This window comes from Eretmochelys imbricata, chromosome 7 (genome assembly GCF_965152235.1).
Source record: "Eretmochelys imbricata isolate rEreImb1 chromosome 7, rEreImb1.hap1, whole genome shotgun sequence".
NCBI lineage: Eukaryota > Metazoa > Chordata > Testudines > Cheloniidae > Eretmochelys > Eretmochelys imbricata.
Genome location: NC_135578.1, coordinates 85,896,261 through 85,914,017, shown reverse-complemented (window position 1 = coordinate 85,914,017; position 17,757 = coordinate 85,896,261). Strand labels below are relative to the sequence as shown.

General features: G+C 45.0%; 1 protein-coding gene across 8 annotated transcripts in view; it reads left to right on the top strand.

Moving 5' to 3' along the window:
- Nucleotides 1–1,144: 1,144 nt before the first annotated feature.
- Nucleotides 1,145–17,757, top strand: part of P4HA1 (prolyl 4-hydroxylase subunit alpha 1) — a 65,465-nt gene continuing 48,852 nt past the window's right edge. For 6 of the 8 annotated variants that reach the window (XR_013346665.1, XM_077822119.1, XM_077822120.1 and 3 more), the window contains exons 1-2: nucleotides 1,145–1,346; nucleotides 17,482–17,676. Coding sequence is in view for 4 of the 8 variants with exons in the window: in XM_077822119.1 (XP_077678245.1) it covers nucleotides 17,652–17,676 (25 nt within the window). In the remaining 4 variants the exon portion in view is untranslated. The remainder of the gene's footprint in view (nucleotides 1,347–17,481; nucleotides 17,677–17,757) is intronic. The other 2 variants (XM_077822126.1, XM_077822125.1) reach the window with 1 other exon arrangement.

The following is a 17,757-nucleotide window of genomic DNA, read 5'->3' as shown; positions in this document are numbered from 1 at the left end:
TGTGAGCTCTGTCCCATTCTATTTGCAGTGATCTTATTGCTGCTGGGAAAGGAGCATAGGGCACAGGACTGTGAGAACCGAATGAGGGTTGTACGAATACTCATGCAACATGATCCTCTCTAAAGCCCATAGTTAGTTACCTAAACTCAACATATTGGATATAAGGAGCTTTTGGTCATGTGAGCTGGAGCATATCTTTCCTAGGTAGGTAGGTATCTCCAGTGCTTAATTTGTGCCAGGACAGATCCCAATTCCCTGGTGCCTCCAGGCTGGGCAGTTCATAGCCCCAGTACCATGGGTGGGGTGTATAAGAGGCTGTGGGAGGCCTCCCCCAAAAGGACTAGCCATGCAGGAGAACAAATGCCATAGATGCTATGCAGGTCACCTCCTTGTGGAGGCATGCTTGCTCACTGCCTTTGGAGTTTCAGAGTAACAGCCCTGTTAGTCTGTATTCGCAAAAAAGAAAAGGAGTACTTGTGGCATCTTAGAGACTAACCAATTTATTTGAGCATAAGCTTTCGTGAGCTTATGCTCAAATAAATTTCATGGAGTGCCAGAAACAGTGCTACCTAGACGTGGGGGGGGCACCAGGGGGGAGAGGGGCATGAGCAGTGAGGGGCTTCAGGGGAAGAGGCAGAGTGGGGAGGGACCTGGGTACAGGCAGCAGTATCCCCCCCCACCTTCTGGGGAGTGTCTGGGGCTGAAGCCTTCCCCAACAGAAGATTCACGCAGTGCCTGTGCCCAGCACCTCAAGCCTTGCTGTGTCAATTATGAAAGTAAAAAAATTGCTTGAGCCCCAGCAACTGAAAGCACTGGATGCCTCTGTCTACTTTGGGTGGAGAGCCTGCCTCAGTTTCTCTCCATCCTGCTCCCATGGTAAATCCTAACTCTTCTCTCGTGGGCCTGCGCTAGGGGAGAGGACACAATCAGGGGCTGGGGTGGCGTTGCGGTAAGGGGCGTGCGGGGGGGGTTATGCAGCTGCCAGGGGACCATGCAATTTGCCCACTGTTCCAGCCCGAGGTGCGCACGTAGCCACGCCCCCGAACAAGCCACGCCCACATAGTTTGCAGGGTGACCGCCCCCCACAGGCTGCTGCGCTTGCGCAGGGCGCTGCTGCTGTGCTTGAGCTCACGTAGACGCAGCGTGGCCAGCAGCTGTGGGTTCCCCCCCCCCATCGGCGGGCGGAGCGACACGGGCCCGGCCGATATAAAGATTCCGAAGAGGCCCAGGCGGCTCTTGGGCTGCGCCACACGCCAGGTCCTACCGTGTCTACCCGCAGCTCGGCGCGGCGCAGGGAGAGCGGGGCCGTGTCCCAGCAGGAGCAGCCAGCAGCCGCCTTCCCGCAGGTGAGGCGCCGCCCGACCTGCAGCCCCGCCCCGCCTCGCGGCGTGAGGGGAGCCGCGGGCGGCCTGACCCCGCCGAGGCGGCCTTTCTGGGGAGTCTCTTCCCTTGGGGCCGCGGCTGCTTTTCCCTCACGCCTCTCGCCTGTTGTCGTCAGGAGCCTGCTCCACCCGCGTGGGGGTTCTGCGGCGGGCCGGACCCGGCGGGGGGGGGGGGTGTTAAAAGCGGCGGGAGCTCGCGGGCCCCGAAAGAACCTGTGCGGTCCGGAGCGGGTCCGAGGGTCTTTTCTGGCCGTGAGCCGCGCCAGCAGCCCCTCTCGGGCCCAGCTGGAAGGGGTGGGGGGGTCCAGGCAGATGAAGTCATCCACCCACTTTAGGAGCTCCGTCCTCCTGCTGATCCCGAATCTTCTTTCCGTGAAGGAAGCATATCTGCGTATTGATCAGGATTCGCACGTGTTTGCTACTTCTGAAATGGGATCAGACTTCTCTAGTCAAGTGCAGTTATGGAATGGATTTTCCATCCATATTCTTAGTCTGTGCCCATTGTCATGGCACCAGAGAGCATATTAGCTATGTTTGTTTAAACAAGAATACTGTAGCTGGAGGTTACACACATGGGTTTTCCTTGTAACTCCTGATTTCCAGTCTTCAGCAGACTGAATTGCATTGGGGCTGTTTAAAGCAGTTTCTTTAAATTAGAAGGGGAAAAAACTTGTAATAAGTTTTCGGGCTAGTTTTATTTGTGCATCAGATGCTAGGAATATGTTTTTATGCTGAGCTCCGTAGAGTGATCTCTGCAAGCAGTGGAAAAGACATGAGAATCAAGAATTAGTTGTCGCAAGCAAGGTTTATATACTGTACAAAACTTTGATTTTCTAGTTTATTTTAGAGGTGTAGATCTTTTTTGAGATTCCCATTGGAAAGAAATTTGGAGAGATGAAATGTCCATTACGTGAGTGGGGGAGGGGGTGATACGTGGCAGTAGCATTCTTTCACTAACCTTTTGCTTGCTTTATAAACTTCTGGAAAGAAGTTTATTTCATTTTCCCCTATTTACAGTTAGTGTTTCATAAAATGAATAAAGAGCATGCAATTTAATCAAAAATATACAGATGTGAAAAACCTGACATTACACAAATCCGATTACTTTCTTCTAATTTTTGGTCACTATTTTTTCAGAGAAAGAGGTTACTCCAAGCTACTTGTGATTTTATCTGGAACTGCTAGTCTAAGCAGTTCTTATTTTGAGAAGTTGAAAGTTGCATTACCCTCTCAGTTAGCTGAGACTAAACAGAATTTTAAATGTACTTTTGTTCCTACAAAACTCAGTTTAACGGACTTGAGTTATGTACATAACTGTTAAAAGCAAAATATAAATGAGATTTTAAATTGAACTAGATTTAATTGTAGCTTATGTTTAAGTGGGAATATGAGTTGTAGACGATGATTGGGTCAGCAGAAGCTTTGCATACATCATAATTTTTTTTTTATCTTGTGGCAAGCAGTTTAATTGCGAGAGGCTTGGTAAATTTATTTTCACATTTAAGATCCTGAAAAAGACCACTTTGTGCATTCTGACCTTAACTTTGTAATGCAGTACTTTCCAAACTAGCACTGGACATAGGTTACACTAGAGACAATTTTTTTTTCTGCTTGTAAGGCTGGGTCTACACTATGAACCTTACAGCTGCACAGCTTCTGCTAGCTACTCTTAGCTGGCGGGGGAGAGCTTGCAGGTATGTCACTATAGCTTACACGCTTACTACCACGATGGAAGAATTCTATCATCGACCTGGCTGCATGTACAGTGGGGGTTAGGTTGGCCTAATGACATCGCACAGGGTGTGAAGTTTTTCATAGCTCTGAGCAAAGTTTTTAGGTTGACCCAAGTTTTAAGTGTAGACCAGGCTGTAATGTAAGCTGGAGCGAAGGCAAAAGAAAATATCAGACTAGATGTACCTTTTTAGTAATACTGTTGTATGAATATAGGAAAATTCCGGAGCAAATTACTGTACTAACCCAGCTAAACATGATAGAGAAACCCCCTGATGTTTGTTTATAGTAAACATATCAAATGTTTTACAAATAATTTTCTTAATGTCCAGTTGTGAGCTGGTGGGTGGCCTAATAGGCCTGTGCATTGCTGTGAAGGAGCCCTGTGTTCCTTTCCAGCTCACTCCATTCGTTTGGGGCTGGGAGTCTGCAGAAGGAATGTCAGTCTCAAGCAAATAGTTTGTTCTGCACTGCTTGCTATGAATCCCTTTGGCAAATGAGATTCTGCCTATATATTAGAGATTTCCACTAGTGTAGTTACATCAATACAAACTCCCTGCATAGCTGTAATGCACTGCATAGCTTTGAAGTGGGGCTTACACCTGTGTTAATAATCTGATCCTACACTGGATCAAGGTAATTGCACCATCATAAGCAATGCTCTTACATCTTTGTCCTCACCCATAACTATTTCACATTTGGGGACAATGTATACATTCAAATCAGCGGCACTGCTATGGGTACCCACGTGGCCCCACAGTATGCCAACATTTTTATGGCTGACTTAGAACAACGCTTCCTCAGGTCTCATCCCCTAACGCCTCTACTCTGCTTGTGGTATATTGATGACATCTTCGGCATCTGGCCCCATGGAAAAGAAGCCCTTGAGGAATTCCACCATGATTTCAACAATTTCCATCCCACCATCAACCTCAGCCTGGTCCAGTCCACACAAGAGATCCACTTCCTGGACACTACGGTGCTGATAAGCGATGGTCACATAAACACCACCCTATACCGGAAACCTACTGACCGCTATTCCTACCTACATGCCTCTAGCTTTCACCCAGACCACACCACACAGTCCATTGTCTACAGCCAAGCTCTACGATACAACTGCATTTGCTCCAACCCCTCAGACAGAGACAAACACCTACAAGATCTCTATCAAGCATTCTTACAACTACAGTACCCACCTGCAGAAGTGAAGAAACAGATTGACAGAGCCAGAAGAGTACCCAGAAGTCACCTACTACAGGACAGGCCCAACAAAGAAAATAACAGAACACCAATAGCCGTCACCTTCAGCCCCCAACTAAAACCTCTCCAACACATTATCAGGGATCTACAACCTATCCTGAAGGACAACCTATCACTCTCACAAATCTTGGGAGACAGGCCAGTCTTTGCCTACAGACAGCCCCCCAACCTGAAGCAAACACTCACCAGCAACCACACAACAGAACCACTAACCCAGGAACCTATCCTTGCAACAAAGCCCGTTGCCAACTGTGCCCACATACCTATTCAGGGGACACCATCATAGGGCCTAATCACATCAGCCACACTATCGGAGGCTCGTTCACCTGCACATCTACCAATGTGATGTATGCCATCATGGGCCAGCAATGCCCCTCTGCCATGTACATTGGTCAAACTGGACAGTCTCTACATAAAAGAATAAATGGACACAAATCAGATGTCAAGAATTATAACATTCATAAACCAGTCGAAGAACACTTCAGTCTCTCTGGTCACTTGATTACAGACCTAAAAGTCGCAATATTACAACAAAAAGACTTCAAAAACAGACTCCAATGAGAGACTGCTGAATTGGAATTAATTTGCAAATTGGATACAATTAACTTAGGCTTGAATAGAGACTGGGAGTGGTTGAGTCATTACACAAAGTAAAACTATTTCCCCTTGTTTATTTCCCCCCTCCTCCCCCCCCAGATGTTAACTGCTGGAAATGGCCCACCTTGATTATCACTACAAAGGGTTTTCTCTCCTCCCCCCAACTCTCCTGCTGGTAATAGCTCATCTTAAGTGATCACTCTCCTTACAGTGTGCATGATAAACACCCATTTTTTCATGTTCTGTGTGTATATAAATCTCCTCACTGTATTTTCCACTGAATGCATCCGATGAAGTGAGCTGTAGCTCACGAAAGCTTATGCTCAAATAAATTGGTTAGTCTCTAAGGTGGCACAAGTCCTCCTTTTCTTTTTGCGAATACAGACTAACACGGCTGCTACTCTGAAACCTGCTCTTACACCTGTGAAGTGTAGCTACATTAGGGGTTTGCATTGGTGTAACTACTCTAATATAGACAGGGTGTAAATCTTACTCCTGGGGGAATTCTGTGCCAAAACATTAAAAATTATGCACACAATATTTTAAAATTCTGCAAATTTTATTTGTCAAAATAACACTATATAATCACTCCAGTTTCAGTTGTTTTTGGTAATTTATTTCAAAATACCTATTGGCAAGTATGTCTGTAACGAATAAGACATACACACAGATTCCCCCAGGAGCAGAGAGTTAGAAACCAGAGTTCCTGTTTCTCTGTCCTTTCCCTTCCAGAGCCCAGTCATGGGGGCCCCCCGCCTAGAGACACTTCCTCTCCCCCCCAGAGCCCAGCTTTGGGGCTTCCCTGGCCCAGACACACTCACCTCTTACTCCCCTCAGGGTAGCTCTGTAGGGCCCCCGTCCCAGCCCACACACTCTCACTTCCTACCCTCCTAGAGCCCAGGGATCCAGAGGGAGAAACAGCCTGATGCTGGTCCTGGGCTTGCACAGAGTTTCCTGTGTGGTGTCGTGTCCTTTTAGGGCATGCTGGGAACTGCAGCTGCCAGGAACCCTCCAGCTCCCTCGCCCTCCCCTCTGGCGCTGTCTTCTGTTTGCAAGCTGGGCTCTGCTGGGTCCAGTGGCCGCTAGTGGCAGCCAGGAGCTCTGCAGCCCATTTCTGGGGGAGGGGAGGAAGGAAATTCTGCACACACAACACTAATTTCTGCAAAATGCGTTGTGCAGTGGCACAGAGTTCCCCCAGGAGTACCTGCAACTCTGCATCTAGCCATGAGGGTGTGCCCTAGAGTTAAGGATGCCTGAGGGGGTGTGAGTGGCTGGTCTGGGCAGGGGGAACTTGAATTTTTGTCTGTATTGTTACAGACATACTTGCTGATATTTATTTTGAAATAAATTGCCAAAATAATTGAAACTGGCATGATTATATAGTGTTGTTTTGACAAATAAAATTTGCAGAATTTTAAAATATTGTGTACATAATTTTTTGGCACAGAATTCCACTGGGAGTAGTTGCAGGAAACTTGGCCTCTAGCACTCCCTCCTGGTGGCCACTTTCCCAGCCATGGCGATCCCTCTCAGGCAGTCTCTTACCCAGACTCCTGCACTGGATCTTTTTGGCTCAACCCTGTGGCAGAGTTATGTAACAGTTCAGTTTGCTTCTGGGGTTCAGGACTAAACAAAAGGTCCTTTACCAATTCTGAGCTCAACTCCAAACTGCAAGTGTTTTTTGCTATTCCTGTATTTGACTCCAGTTCCCTTACCCATGCAGACCCTAGATCAGGACTCCTCTCTGTCAGAGAGACCGGTCTCCTCTACAGTCTTTTTCCAGCTGTGTTCTTTCAAGGCACGTTAGATCAACTTATTACTATGGTGGTTCATGCCCAGACTACCCTCGTTCTGTCAGTAGTATGTGTCCTTACCAGGCGGGCTTCCACCGACTTAAGCGGGGCAGTGTGGGTGGGAGCTCCACCTGAAACTCTGCGCCGGGAGCCTGGCTCCCTGCCACTGGGGTCTAGCGGCCCCCCAGGGCTTCCTGCTGCTGCTAAGGATGTAAGCTGCCTTATGTTGACCGAAGTCTATCATGTAGACCAAGCCTCAGTCTACTTATATGGCTTAGCTCCACCTCTTTTATCCAGGAAGTGGTTAGATTCCCCCCCCCCCCCCCAAAAAAAAGAAATTAAAAAAAATTGGAGCATCGCTATATGGGTCCCTTGCCTTGCTGATGATGGTAGTTAAGCCCAGTCACAGACTGCATCCGTGCTCAGACTTGTACTGCCTATGAAGCTGAACAATATTGTCTCATAGTTTACTTGTGCTCCCCTGTCAGTTTATATCAGGGTGGATTGATTTAAATCAAAGCAATTTTAAATAACTGATTTTAATGATGATTTGAATCAGCAAACAGGAAATATTGATTTAAAATAATCAATTCTAATCAAGTTTTGCATTTGTACTTTTTGGTTGTTTTCCTAAAGAAAAATTCTCATTGGTTGGTAACCATTTTAGATTTGCAACTAAACGTAGCCTTTACACTAAATTTGGTTGTTGTTTTTGCTAACTGGGAAGAGATACTATATCCGGACTAATTTATTTAAGCAATTATATAGGTGTTTTTGTTTTTTGGTGCTTTGTGTCATGCTCTACTTGAATGGAAATTCAATTAAATGCACAAACCCAACATTTTATTTTTTTTAAATTAAATTACCTGAAGTGTGCTGGATATGTAAGGAAAAATAATTACAATTTTTTAAATTAAAAACTAATTTATTAAATAAACTACTACCTGTTAGGGAATTGAAGTGATTTTTTTTTTTGGTCACCATGTCCTTCAAGATTTTAGAACTAGTAGATTTCATCCTCTCCTCACTAGTTTTTATTCGTAGGTTGGAAAAGGAAAACAAACTTTCCTGCTTTTTCAATTGGTTTCTTAACTTCTGAATGAACTTGTCCTTGCACTGAGCTAACTGAATAAACTGAAATGAAAATCTGGTTTAGAATTGCAGCAAACTGATTCCAGGTGCTTAGTCAGGGGCTTCCACCAGTTCACCAGGTCTGACTTTTTTTAAAACAAAGCAGCAAACATGTACAGTTCAATATTTTTTTTATTTAATTTGAATGCTTTTAATATAATAAATTTAGATCTTAACATAATTGTCAATTTTAAATTTACTTTTAAAGAGTTTAAAACCCCTGTATTTAAATTAAATAAAAACAGATTTAAAACTCTTTATCCATCCTGGTCTCTATCTGTTGTTCGTTGTCAGAATTAGACTGTAAGTCCCTTGGGGAAAGACTGTCCTTTTTTGTTCTGTGTTTGTACAATGCCTTGCACAATGGGATCACAGTCTATGACTAGAGCCACTAGGTAGGTTCTACAATAATCAGTTTTAATTCATACCTCTTGTTGTTTATCATTTGATTTTAGTTATTTTTGTGCAAGTCTGTGTGTAGACATTTCTGTTTCAAAATTGGAAGTAGCTAGAGTTAATTTTAATTAAAGTTGGTCAATTACCAACTTTAACTAAAATAGTTTAAGCTACTTTAATTCCAAAATAGCATGCATACATACTTGCACAGAAATAACCAAATTAGTTTTAATTCACACTTCTTATTTCAGTATAATTTTGTGGGTAGACCAGCCTGGAGTAGAGATGAGAATATTTTTTAAAAAACAAAACAAAAAAAACAGCCCCTCATCTCTTCATAGAATTGGAAGGGACCTCAAGAAGTTGTGTAGTCCAGTTCCCTGCACTCAGGTATTCTCTCTGACAAGTGTTTGTCCAGCCTGCTCTTAAAAATCCCCAATGATGGAGATTCCACAACCTCCCTAGGCAATTTATTCCAGTGCTTAACCACTCTGACGGTTTTTAGGAAGTTTTTGTCCAACCTAAACCGCCCTTGCTGCAATTTAAACCTATTGCTTCTTGTCCTATCCTCAGAGGTTAAGAAGAACAATTTTTCTCCCTCCTCCTTCTAACAATCTTTTATGTACTTGAAAACTTATCATGTCCCCTCTGTCTTCTCTTCTCCAGACTAAACAAATGCAATTTTTTCAATCTTCCCTCATAGATCATGTTTTCTAGACCTTTAATCACTTTGTTGCTCTTCTTTGGACTTTCTCCAATTTGTCCATATCTTTCCTGAAATGTGGCGCCCAGAACTGGACACAATACTCCAGTTGAGGCGTAATCAGTGCAGAGTAGAGCAGAATAATTACTTCTCGTGTCTTGCTTACAATACTCCTGCTAATACATCCCAGAATGATGTTTGCTTTTTTGCAACAGTGTTACACTGTTGACTCATTTAGTTTGTGATCCACTATGACCCCCAAATCCCTTTCTGCAGTACTACTTCGTAGGCAGTCATTTCCCGTTTTGTATGTGTACAACTGATCGCTCCTTCCTAAGTGGAGTACTTTGCATTTGTCCTTATTGAATTTCATCCTGTTTACTTCAGACCATTTCTCCAATTTGTCCAGATCATTTTGAATTTCAGTCCTATCCTCCAAAGCACTTGCAACCCCTCCCAGCTTGGTATCATCTGCAAACTTTATAAGTGTACTCTCTATGCCGTTATCTAAATCATTGATGAAGATACTGAACAGAACCTGACCCAGAACTGATCCCTGCGGGACCTCACTCATTATGTCCTTCCAGCGTGATTGTGAACCACTGATATAACTGATTGGAAAATCGTTCCTAGAGAGTAGTTGTTATGCACCCACCTTATAGTAGCTCCATCTAGGTTGTATTTCCCTAGTTTGTTACGAGAAGGTCATGCGAGACAGTATCAGAAGCCTTACTAAAGTCAAGATATACCACATCTGCCGCCGCCTGCGGGCCCCCCCCCCCCCCCCCACAAGACTTGTTAACCTGTCAAAGAAACCTATCAGGTTGGTTTGACACAATTTGTTCTAGATAAATCCATGCTGATTGTTACATATCACCTCATTATCTTCTAGGTGTTTGCAAATTGATTTCTTAACTATTTGCTCCATTATCTTTCTGGGTACAGAAGTTAAGCTGACTGGTCTGTAATTCCCCAGGTTGTCCTTATTTCCCTTTTTATAGATGGGTGCTATATTTGCCCTTTTCCAGTCTTCTGGAATGTCTCCCATCTTCCATGACTTTTTAAAGATAATTGCTAATATCTCCTCAGATATCTCCTCAGTCAGCTCCTTGAGTATTCTAGGATGCATTTCATCAGGCCCTGGTGATTTGAAACCATCTAAGTTGTCTAAGTAATTTTTGACTTGTTCTTTCCCCATTTTAGACTCTGATCCTACCTCATTTTCACTGGCATTCACTATGTTAGATGGCCAGTCGCCACCAACCTTCTTGGTGAAAACCGAAACAAAGAAGTCATTAAGCACCTCTGCCATTTCCACATTTTCTGTTGTTGTCTTTCCCCCCTCATTGAGTAACGGGCCTGCTCTGTCCTTGGTCTTCCTCTTGCTTCTAATGTATTTGTAGAATGTTTTCTTGTTAACCTTTACGTCCCTAGCTAGTTTGATCTCATTTTGTGCCTTGGCCTTTCTAATTTTGTCCCTACATACTTGTGTTGTTTGTTCATATTCATCCTTTGTTATTTGACCAAGTTTCCACTTTTTGTAGGACTTTTTTTGGGGGGTGGGGGCGGATGATTTTGTTAGTTGTTTAAAAAAAGCCTCCTTTTCCTGGTTTGTTAGTCCTCTACCATGACACCACCTTGGTTTTTACCCCTTTTATCCTTACCCAGAGACTTTCAACAAGTCTGTCTCTTATTTCTATCTCAGCCTCAGTCCAAGTGTATACATTTTTAATATACAAGGCAACATCACCTCCCTTTTTTCCCTGGCTGTCCTTCCTGAGCAAGCTGTACCTTTCTGTACCAATTTTCCGGTCATGCGTATTCTCACCAAGTTTCCATGATGCCAGCTATGTCATAGTTGTGTTTATTTACTAGTATTTCGAGTTCTTCCTGCTTAATCTTCTCGCATTAGTAAAGAAACATCTAAGATACTGATTTGATTTCTCCTCTTCCCCCCCCTTATTTCTGCTATAACAGCCCATGCTTCCCCCCCAAATGTCAACCCTTTTAACACTGCTGCCTTTAAGAATTCCACGAGTAAAGGATTTTTCTTCTCCTGTCTGAACAGCTTCTTGTCCATCATTTCCCATCTCGACCTCAGTATTTTCCTTAGCAGTTCTAAAGCTTGTCTCCATTCTCCTGAGCTTTCCCTTTTAGCTTATGTCCAAGTATGTTACACAAATATTAAAGAATTCCTTCACATTTGACTTGTTCCTTTTTAAGCCTCTTCATATCAGGAAAGTTCACTGGGGTTAGCTTTATTACTACACCTCTACCCCGTTATAACGCGGTCCTCGGGAGCCAAAAAAAATCTTACTGCGTTATAGGTGAAACTGCATTATATCGCACTTTGCTTTGGCCTCAAGCATCTCCATTATTAATAGTCACTTCTCGCCCCCTGACTGACCCCTCAGAACCCCCGACCCATCCAAACCCCCCCACTCCTTGTCCCCTGACTACCCCCTCCAGAGACCTCCCTGTTCCTTGTCCCAGGACCCCAACCTCCCTGTCCCCTGACTGCCCTGACCCCTATCCACACCTCCTCCTCCTCACAGGCCCCCCCAGGACTCCCATGCCCTATCCAACCCCCCTCCCCTGACCGCCCCCGAGACCTTCTGCCCCTTATCCAACCCCTCGGCCCTGGCTCGGCACCCATAACACGCCGCACAGAGCAGCGTGTTGGAGCCAGATACGCTGACGCGCTGGAGCGTGCAGCCCCGCCCCGCCCCCAGTGCTGCTTTATCGCGTTATATCTGAATTCGTGTTATATCGGGTCTCATTATATCGGGGGAGAGGTGTGTTTTAAATAGCTGATTCTCAGCCTTCAGATGCTGAACAGCCAACGTAAGCATATCATACTGTATTGTTACAAGTCCTGAATTTGGGGTCATAAAAATTTTGCAGCATGACGTGTCAGATGAAGGGTGGTCTAGTGGTTAGGGCATTAGCTTAGCATGTGGAAGAGTCAGGTTCAATTCCTTGCTCTGCTACAGACTTCCTGAATGATCTGGGCAAGTCACTTAAGATTTGTCCATAAGGTTATTCTAGAGCAGCGCCTCTCAAAGTGTGGAGGGAGGAGGAATGTTATTTGGGGGGGATGTGTGGAGCTGGGGCCAGCCCCTGTGTGGGGATGAGGAGGGAGTGCCCCCCAGTTCTGCTCTGCCCTCACTCCTTTTTTGCCCCCAGACCAGCTCCGATTCTGGCTGCAGCTCCATTCTGCCCCCTGCTCTGGCCCCAGCCCACCTCTGCCCTCATTCCTTCTCTATCCCCAGACCAGTTTCGCCCCCAGCTCCGCCTTCAGCCCAAGCTCTGCTGCTGAGGAAGCCTTGGCTATGCTGTAATGGAGGGGGGGCATGGACCAATTCTGTTACTGGTAAGTGGGGGGGAAGCATGACTGGAAAAGTTTGAGCACCACTTTTCTAGAGTAAGATAAGACATGAATTTTAAAGCAGACCAGCTATACTAGAATAGCTATATGTGTAGACAGACCTTCTGCCTAACTGTAAAATGGTGCTAATATCACTTTCCCTACCACATTGCGGTATTGTGAGGATAAATACATTAAAGGTTGTAAGACACTCAGATACTTCAGTGATTTGTGCTAAATAAGTATCTTATTTCACATCTTCAAAAATTCAACACTGATAGGGTGAAAAACATTATTTGACTTCCACTAAGCAAAGAATTAACTCCAGCCTCATCTCTCTCAAAGGTGTTAGGAAAGTGGAGGCCTGATCAGGCGCTCCAAAGAAAATACTACTATTAAAAACAATTGAGTGATTGGATGGAAGAGGATTTTGTGGAACTTTGCCTCCTCCCAGCAGTTATTACAAGCTAAGGTTTAATCCAAGTTTGGAAAAGCAGGAAGTTTGGAACTGGCAAAGTTTTGCTTAGTTTCTTTTAATGTGGGCACACGGCGGGTCAAGAATAAAGCCTTGGATAAAAATTTCACTTGGTGAAAGACTTACCTTGTTGCTGAAAAAGCTGATCCTTTGTTGGCACATTGGGCTACATAGAAGACCATAAACAACCTCCTAAACTTTTACATCCATGTTTCAAATGGATCAGATTGTGTTGGTATATAACTAGTGGAGTGCAGATACCAGAACTGGTGTGTTGCAGTTGGATCCTTGCTTATAAGACAATACACAACAGTATATCGTTGGGGAACTGGTTGCTAAGGAATTACATGATTGAAAGAACTTCAAAATTAAAGTTCTGGTACCCACACTATACTGCCTTCTGAGATGTATCCTTGGTAACCCTAAATTCAGTTAGAGAAATTAGGATTTCTTTGCACAAACCTCCCTAATTGAGACGCTTCATCAAGAAGTGAACAGTTGTTTTTTTTCCTCACTGCTATGCTGTATTTTCTACCAGTATATTTAGTGAAGCTGCACAGGATAATTGATGGAACACTGAACCCTGATTATCAAGTTAGATAACTCATGATTTTCTGATATAGCCCTCTGGGGAGATCTGAATAGCAGTTTTTGCATTATGCCTCTTTAAAGCACACCTGCATTTTTAACAGGAGGAACTAAGGAGCACTCTGGGAGCTTAACAAAGACAAGTTAAACAAGATATGAATAACTGGCATGGCATTATATTAGTATGCCTATAACTGCTTTAATTTTACTTTGTTCACAGGGTCACTTACTTTTCCTATACTCTCCCACTGAAATTTACTCTGACAGTAACTCTCTTGCAATCTCCCATCAGTCTGTAGAGCACAAAGTGAATATTTATAGCATTTATTTTAAAAAAGATGTAATCCTTTTCTGTTTGGTACGAGAGAGATGCAGACCTAAGTGTGGGATCTGTTCCTTTAACAACGAAAACCTACACCCATATTCCTCTAGGAGCAGTACTTACTGTTATAAAGAAAATCTATTTATTTGCTTACAGAGGACGTCTTTGTCATTGTGATCTTGAGATGGTTGCTATCATAGGCCCCAACTTCCACTGTTCCTGGTGGGTGCTTAACCCTACCCATGCCCCTGCACTGCCCTCACCCCATTCCACCCCTTCCCCAAAGTCCTTGCCTCTTCTCTGCGTCCTCCTTTGAGTGTGTCACGTCCTCGCTCCTCCCCTGTCCCGAAGCACCGCCAAACAGCTGTTTGGCATCAGGAAGCGCTGGGAGGTAGGTGGAGGAGCGGGGACGCGGTGCACTTGGGGGGGCGGGAAGGGGCTTGGCTGTTGGTGGGTGCAGAGTACCGACTAACTTTTCCCCAGGGGTTCTCCAGCCCTAGAGCACCCATGGAGTCGGCGCCTATGGTTGCTATCTTAACTGGAGCTATTTTAGAGGAGAAAACTGTAGAACTGTCTGGAATTTATATTAGAAGACAATTGAAGGACTTGGAAGCTTCAAATGGCAAAGAGGAGAAAAGTAAAGTTTCTATTTAACTTTTTTTTTTTGGTAATATGCCATTTGTTCTGAGGGGGGTGTGTGTGTATGCATGCATGCATGTTTCCCATGACATGAACGCACACATCAAAGACATTTTGAAGAAGAGGTTATTTTTCTTTAACCTAACATTTAAAGTATCTTCTGATATTCCTGGGGATCAGGAGGAGGGAGTAGGTGGAATTGTGGTGGGCTTTACAATCCTACTGCAAGTAATATGTAGAAGAAGTGGAGACAAAACACTATTTTGAATGCTTTAAACCATGTATAACTTACTGTTTTATAAGTAAGATATTTTTCTCAGAATCTCTGAGCTCCAGCAGGGAGGGAAGCCTTCTGGGATGGTAATAGAGGTTGTGGGAGGATCCAGAGATGCCAGGAAAGATTCCATCTAGGCCAGGGCTCTCAAACTCAATTTACCTCAGTGCCAGTCCTCAAATCCTCCCAGTAGGCCAATAATGTCACTCATGCTGCCCAAAACTCCACCTCACCCCCCAAAAAAACTCTACCCCCCACCTGCCTAAGGCTCTGGGAGGGAGTTTGGGTGGGGCAGGGGGTCTGGGGGTGCTGGGTGCAGGCTCTGGGCTGGGGGTGGGGGTGCAGGCTCTGGGAGGGAGTTTGGGGGCGGGAAGGGATGGGGGTGCAGGCTCAGGAAGGGGGGGGGGTGGCAGCACTTACCTGGGGCTCCGGGCCGGGCCAGGGGGCGTCCGCATGCTGTTTCACCCAGGCACTGCTCCCGCACCTTCCCATTGGCCGCAGGGGCAGTGCGCGGAGGCACAGCCCTGCCCAGGGGCCGCAAGGAGGGGCCGGCAGCCATGTGGAGCAAGCGTGCAGGAAGCTGCTCAGCTCTGGTGCGCTGCCAGTGGTGAGAGGGGCCCCGGGCCGTTTTAAATCGCCTGGGGGACGCGTGGGCGGGGGAGCACCCTGGGGTGGCAGGCAGGGCCAAGGGAGAGATCCTGCCCCCAAATTGCTGGAGCTCCGTGGGCCATGTTGGGGAGGTTCTCGGGCTGCAAATGGCCGGGACTTTGAGACCCCTGATCTAGGCAATGAAAAGAGTGTGGGATGGTTGAGAGAGAGGGTTTGGAGGGAGTTGGATACAACTGCAGCTGGGGCCAGAAGCTTTCTGGGAGATTGCCACACTGTTAGAAGAAGCTGTGAGGGAAGGTGAAGGGGGGAAAACTTCGATGCTAGAGTACATCAGTCTAGAAGTTTCTAAGACCTCATTGTGATATTGTTTGACATTGTGGAAGGATTTCAGCTCATGCACATGGCATAGGAGACACATCTGATCCTTTCCAATCAATTTGTTTGAAGTAGATAACTTACAAAAAACTCTGTTCTTGTATTTTGCATGAATATACAGTGTACTGATAGTTCAGTGTATTCCAAGTACTGATAATTCAAAGTTAGCAAATATTTATAGTGTAGTAGAACTGTTTGTGCTTTCAGAGTAACAGCCGTGTTAGTCTGTATTCGCAAAAAGAAAAGGAGTACTTGTGGCACCTTAGAGACTAACCAATTTATTTGGGCATAAGCTTTCGTGAGCTACAGCTTATGCTCAAATAAATTGGTTAGTCTCTAAGGTGCCACAAGTACTCCTTTTCTTTTTGTTTGTGCTTTGTAATCAATGCACAGATTTATTTGCTTGCTTCAGTTGAATGTGTGGGAGGTGCTGAACTTCCTTGGAAATAAAATATGAAGTTCAGCAGTCACATTAAGGGTATGTTTAGACTGCAGCTGGGAGTTTTCCTCCCAGTCTTGGTAGACTTTAGCACACTGGCTCAAACAGAGCTAGCACAGAATAGCGGTGTAGATGTTGCTGCACAGGCAGTAGCTTGGGCTAGCTGCCCAAGTCCAAGCCTGTCTGATCTTGGGTGGCTGAATCAGCACTTGTGTAGCAATGTCCACACGGCTATTTTCATGCTAGCTCTGAGCTAGCACACTAAATTGGTCTACCTGGGCTGCGAGGCATGCTCCCAGCTACAGTACAAATGTACCCCCTAACCATCCAGGCAATCTGTTTCTACTCTGAAGACTTTCTTTTGGCACCTTAAGGGTCCCAATTGTGTGGATGCGGCTTCCTGTGAATAAAGGAGAACGGAACTGGGTCATTTGGGGAGCATATTAATTTCTGATGTAACTAACTCGATCTGCTTCAGGGGAATTATACCAGGGAGAATTTTGCTCTGGTGAGAACTTCAGACCTGGTGTAAACAGGTGTAGTTTCCATGTTCGTTCCCAGACTCAGTTCACTGGTTCTCATAATAGGTTGTGTACTTGTTGCAAGTTGGTTAGAGAACAGGTGTTCAGTAGTGACAATTTATGCTAATGCTTATTCTTGTTAGCAGAGCCAACTGGTTGTTTGGGTGAATAATTTTTTTTTGTTTGGCCAGTGAAGTGAAAAATCGGGGAAATACTCAGTTTGAAAAGTCCTCAGAATTTATCAGCAAATCAGAAAAGTCCATTTCAGTTGTTTTTTAAGAGCCAGCTTCAGAGAGACAAGGTGGGTGAGGTAATAGCTGTTGTTGGACCTACTTCTGTTGTTGAGTGAGACAAGCTTTCCAGCTTTCACAGAGCTCTTCTTTTAATCTGTAGAGTCATTTGTGCACGCGTGAGTGCTCTCTCTCTCCCCTTCTTCTCCCCCCCCCACCACTGAAGCTAGCCCTAAAATCTTTTTCCGAGATGAAGCTAATGGGGTCAAATTTGTGAATGCTTTTGAGTTGATCGAAACTGTGTTTTTCAACAGATCTATTTGTCTAAAATATTTTCCCCAGCTCTAGTACAAACATCAACATTTCTAGCCCCCAAATCTCACAGATCCATGTAGATCTCAGGTGCTCTACAGGAGATCCATGTAGATCTCAGGTGCTCTACAGGAGATCAGGGTCTTGAGTCGCCATGCTGCTCTGTTGGTGCTGGGGTCCTCATAGCTATCCAATAGTTTCTGATAGTAGCTCACGGTTGCCAGTGCTGCCTTCACTGTTCCTGTCAGCTGCTGTGGGCCTATTCTGTGCTTCGCAGACCCTCTCCTCTGTGGAAATGGTAAATGCACTTAGGACTACTTTTTTTTTTTTTTTTAAGTGGTGTTCCTACTGGATACTGAAAGATGAGGACAGCACACATTCTCTTTCCTCAAGCCTGCTCCTCTCCTCTCCTGATTTGAACCCACAGAAAGAAGTTATAGGGAGAAAATTCTAGGCTCTGGTGAAAGTCCGGGACTTTGAAAGGCTATAAAACTTTGGCAGCAGTTCATGGGAGGAAATACAGTAGCCTCTAGTGAGTAACTGGTATCAGCTGGCTTATAAATACTGTATGCCTTCAGAAATGTATTATATACGTTATGATGGGGAACGAATG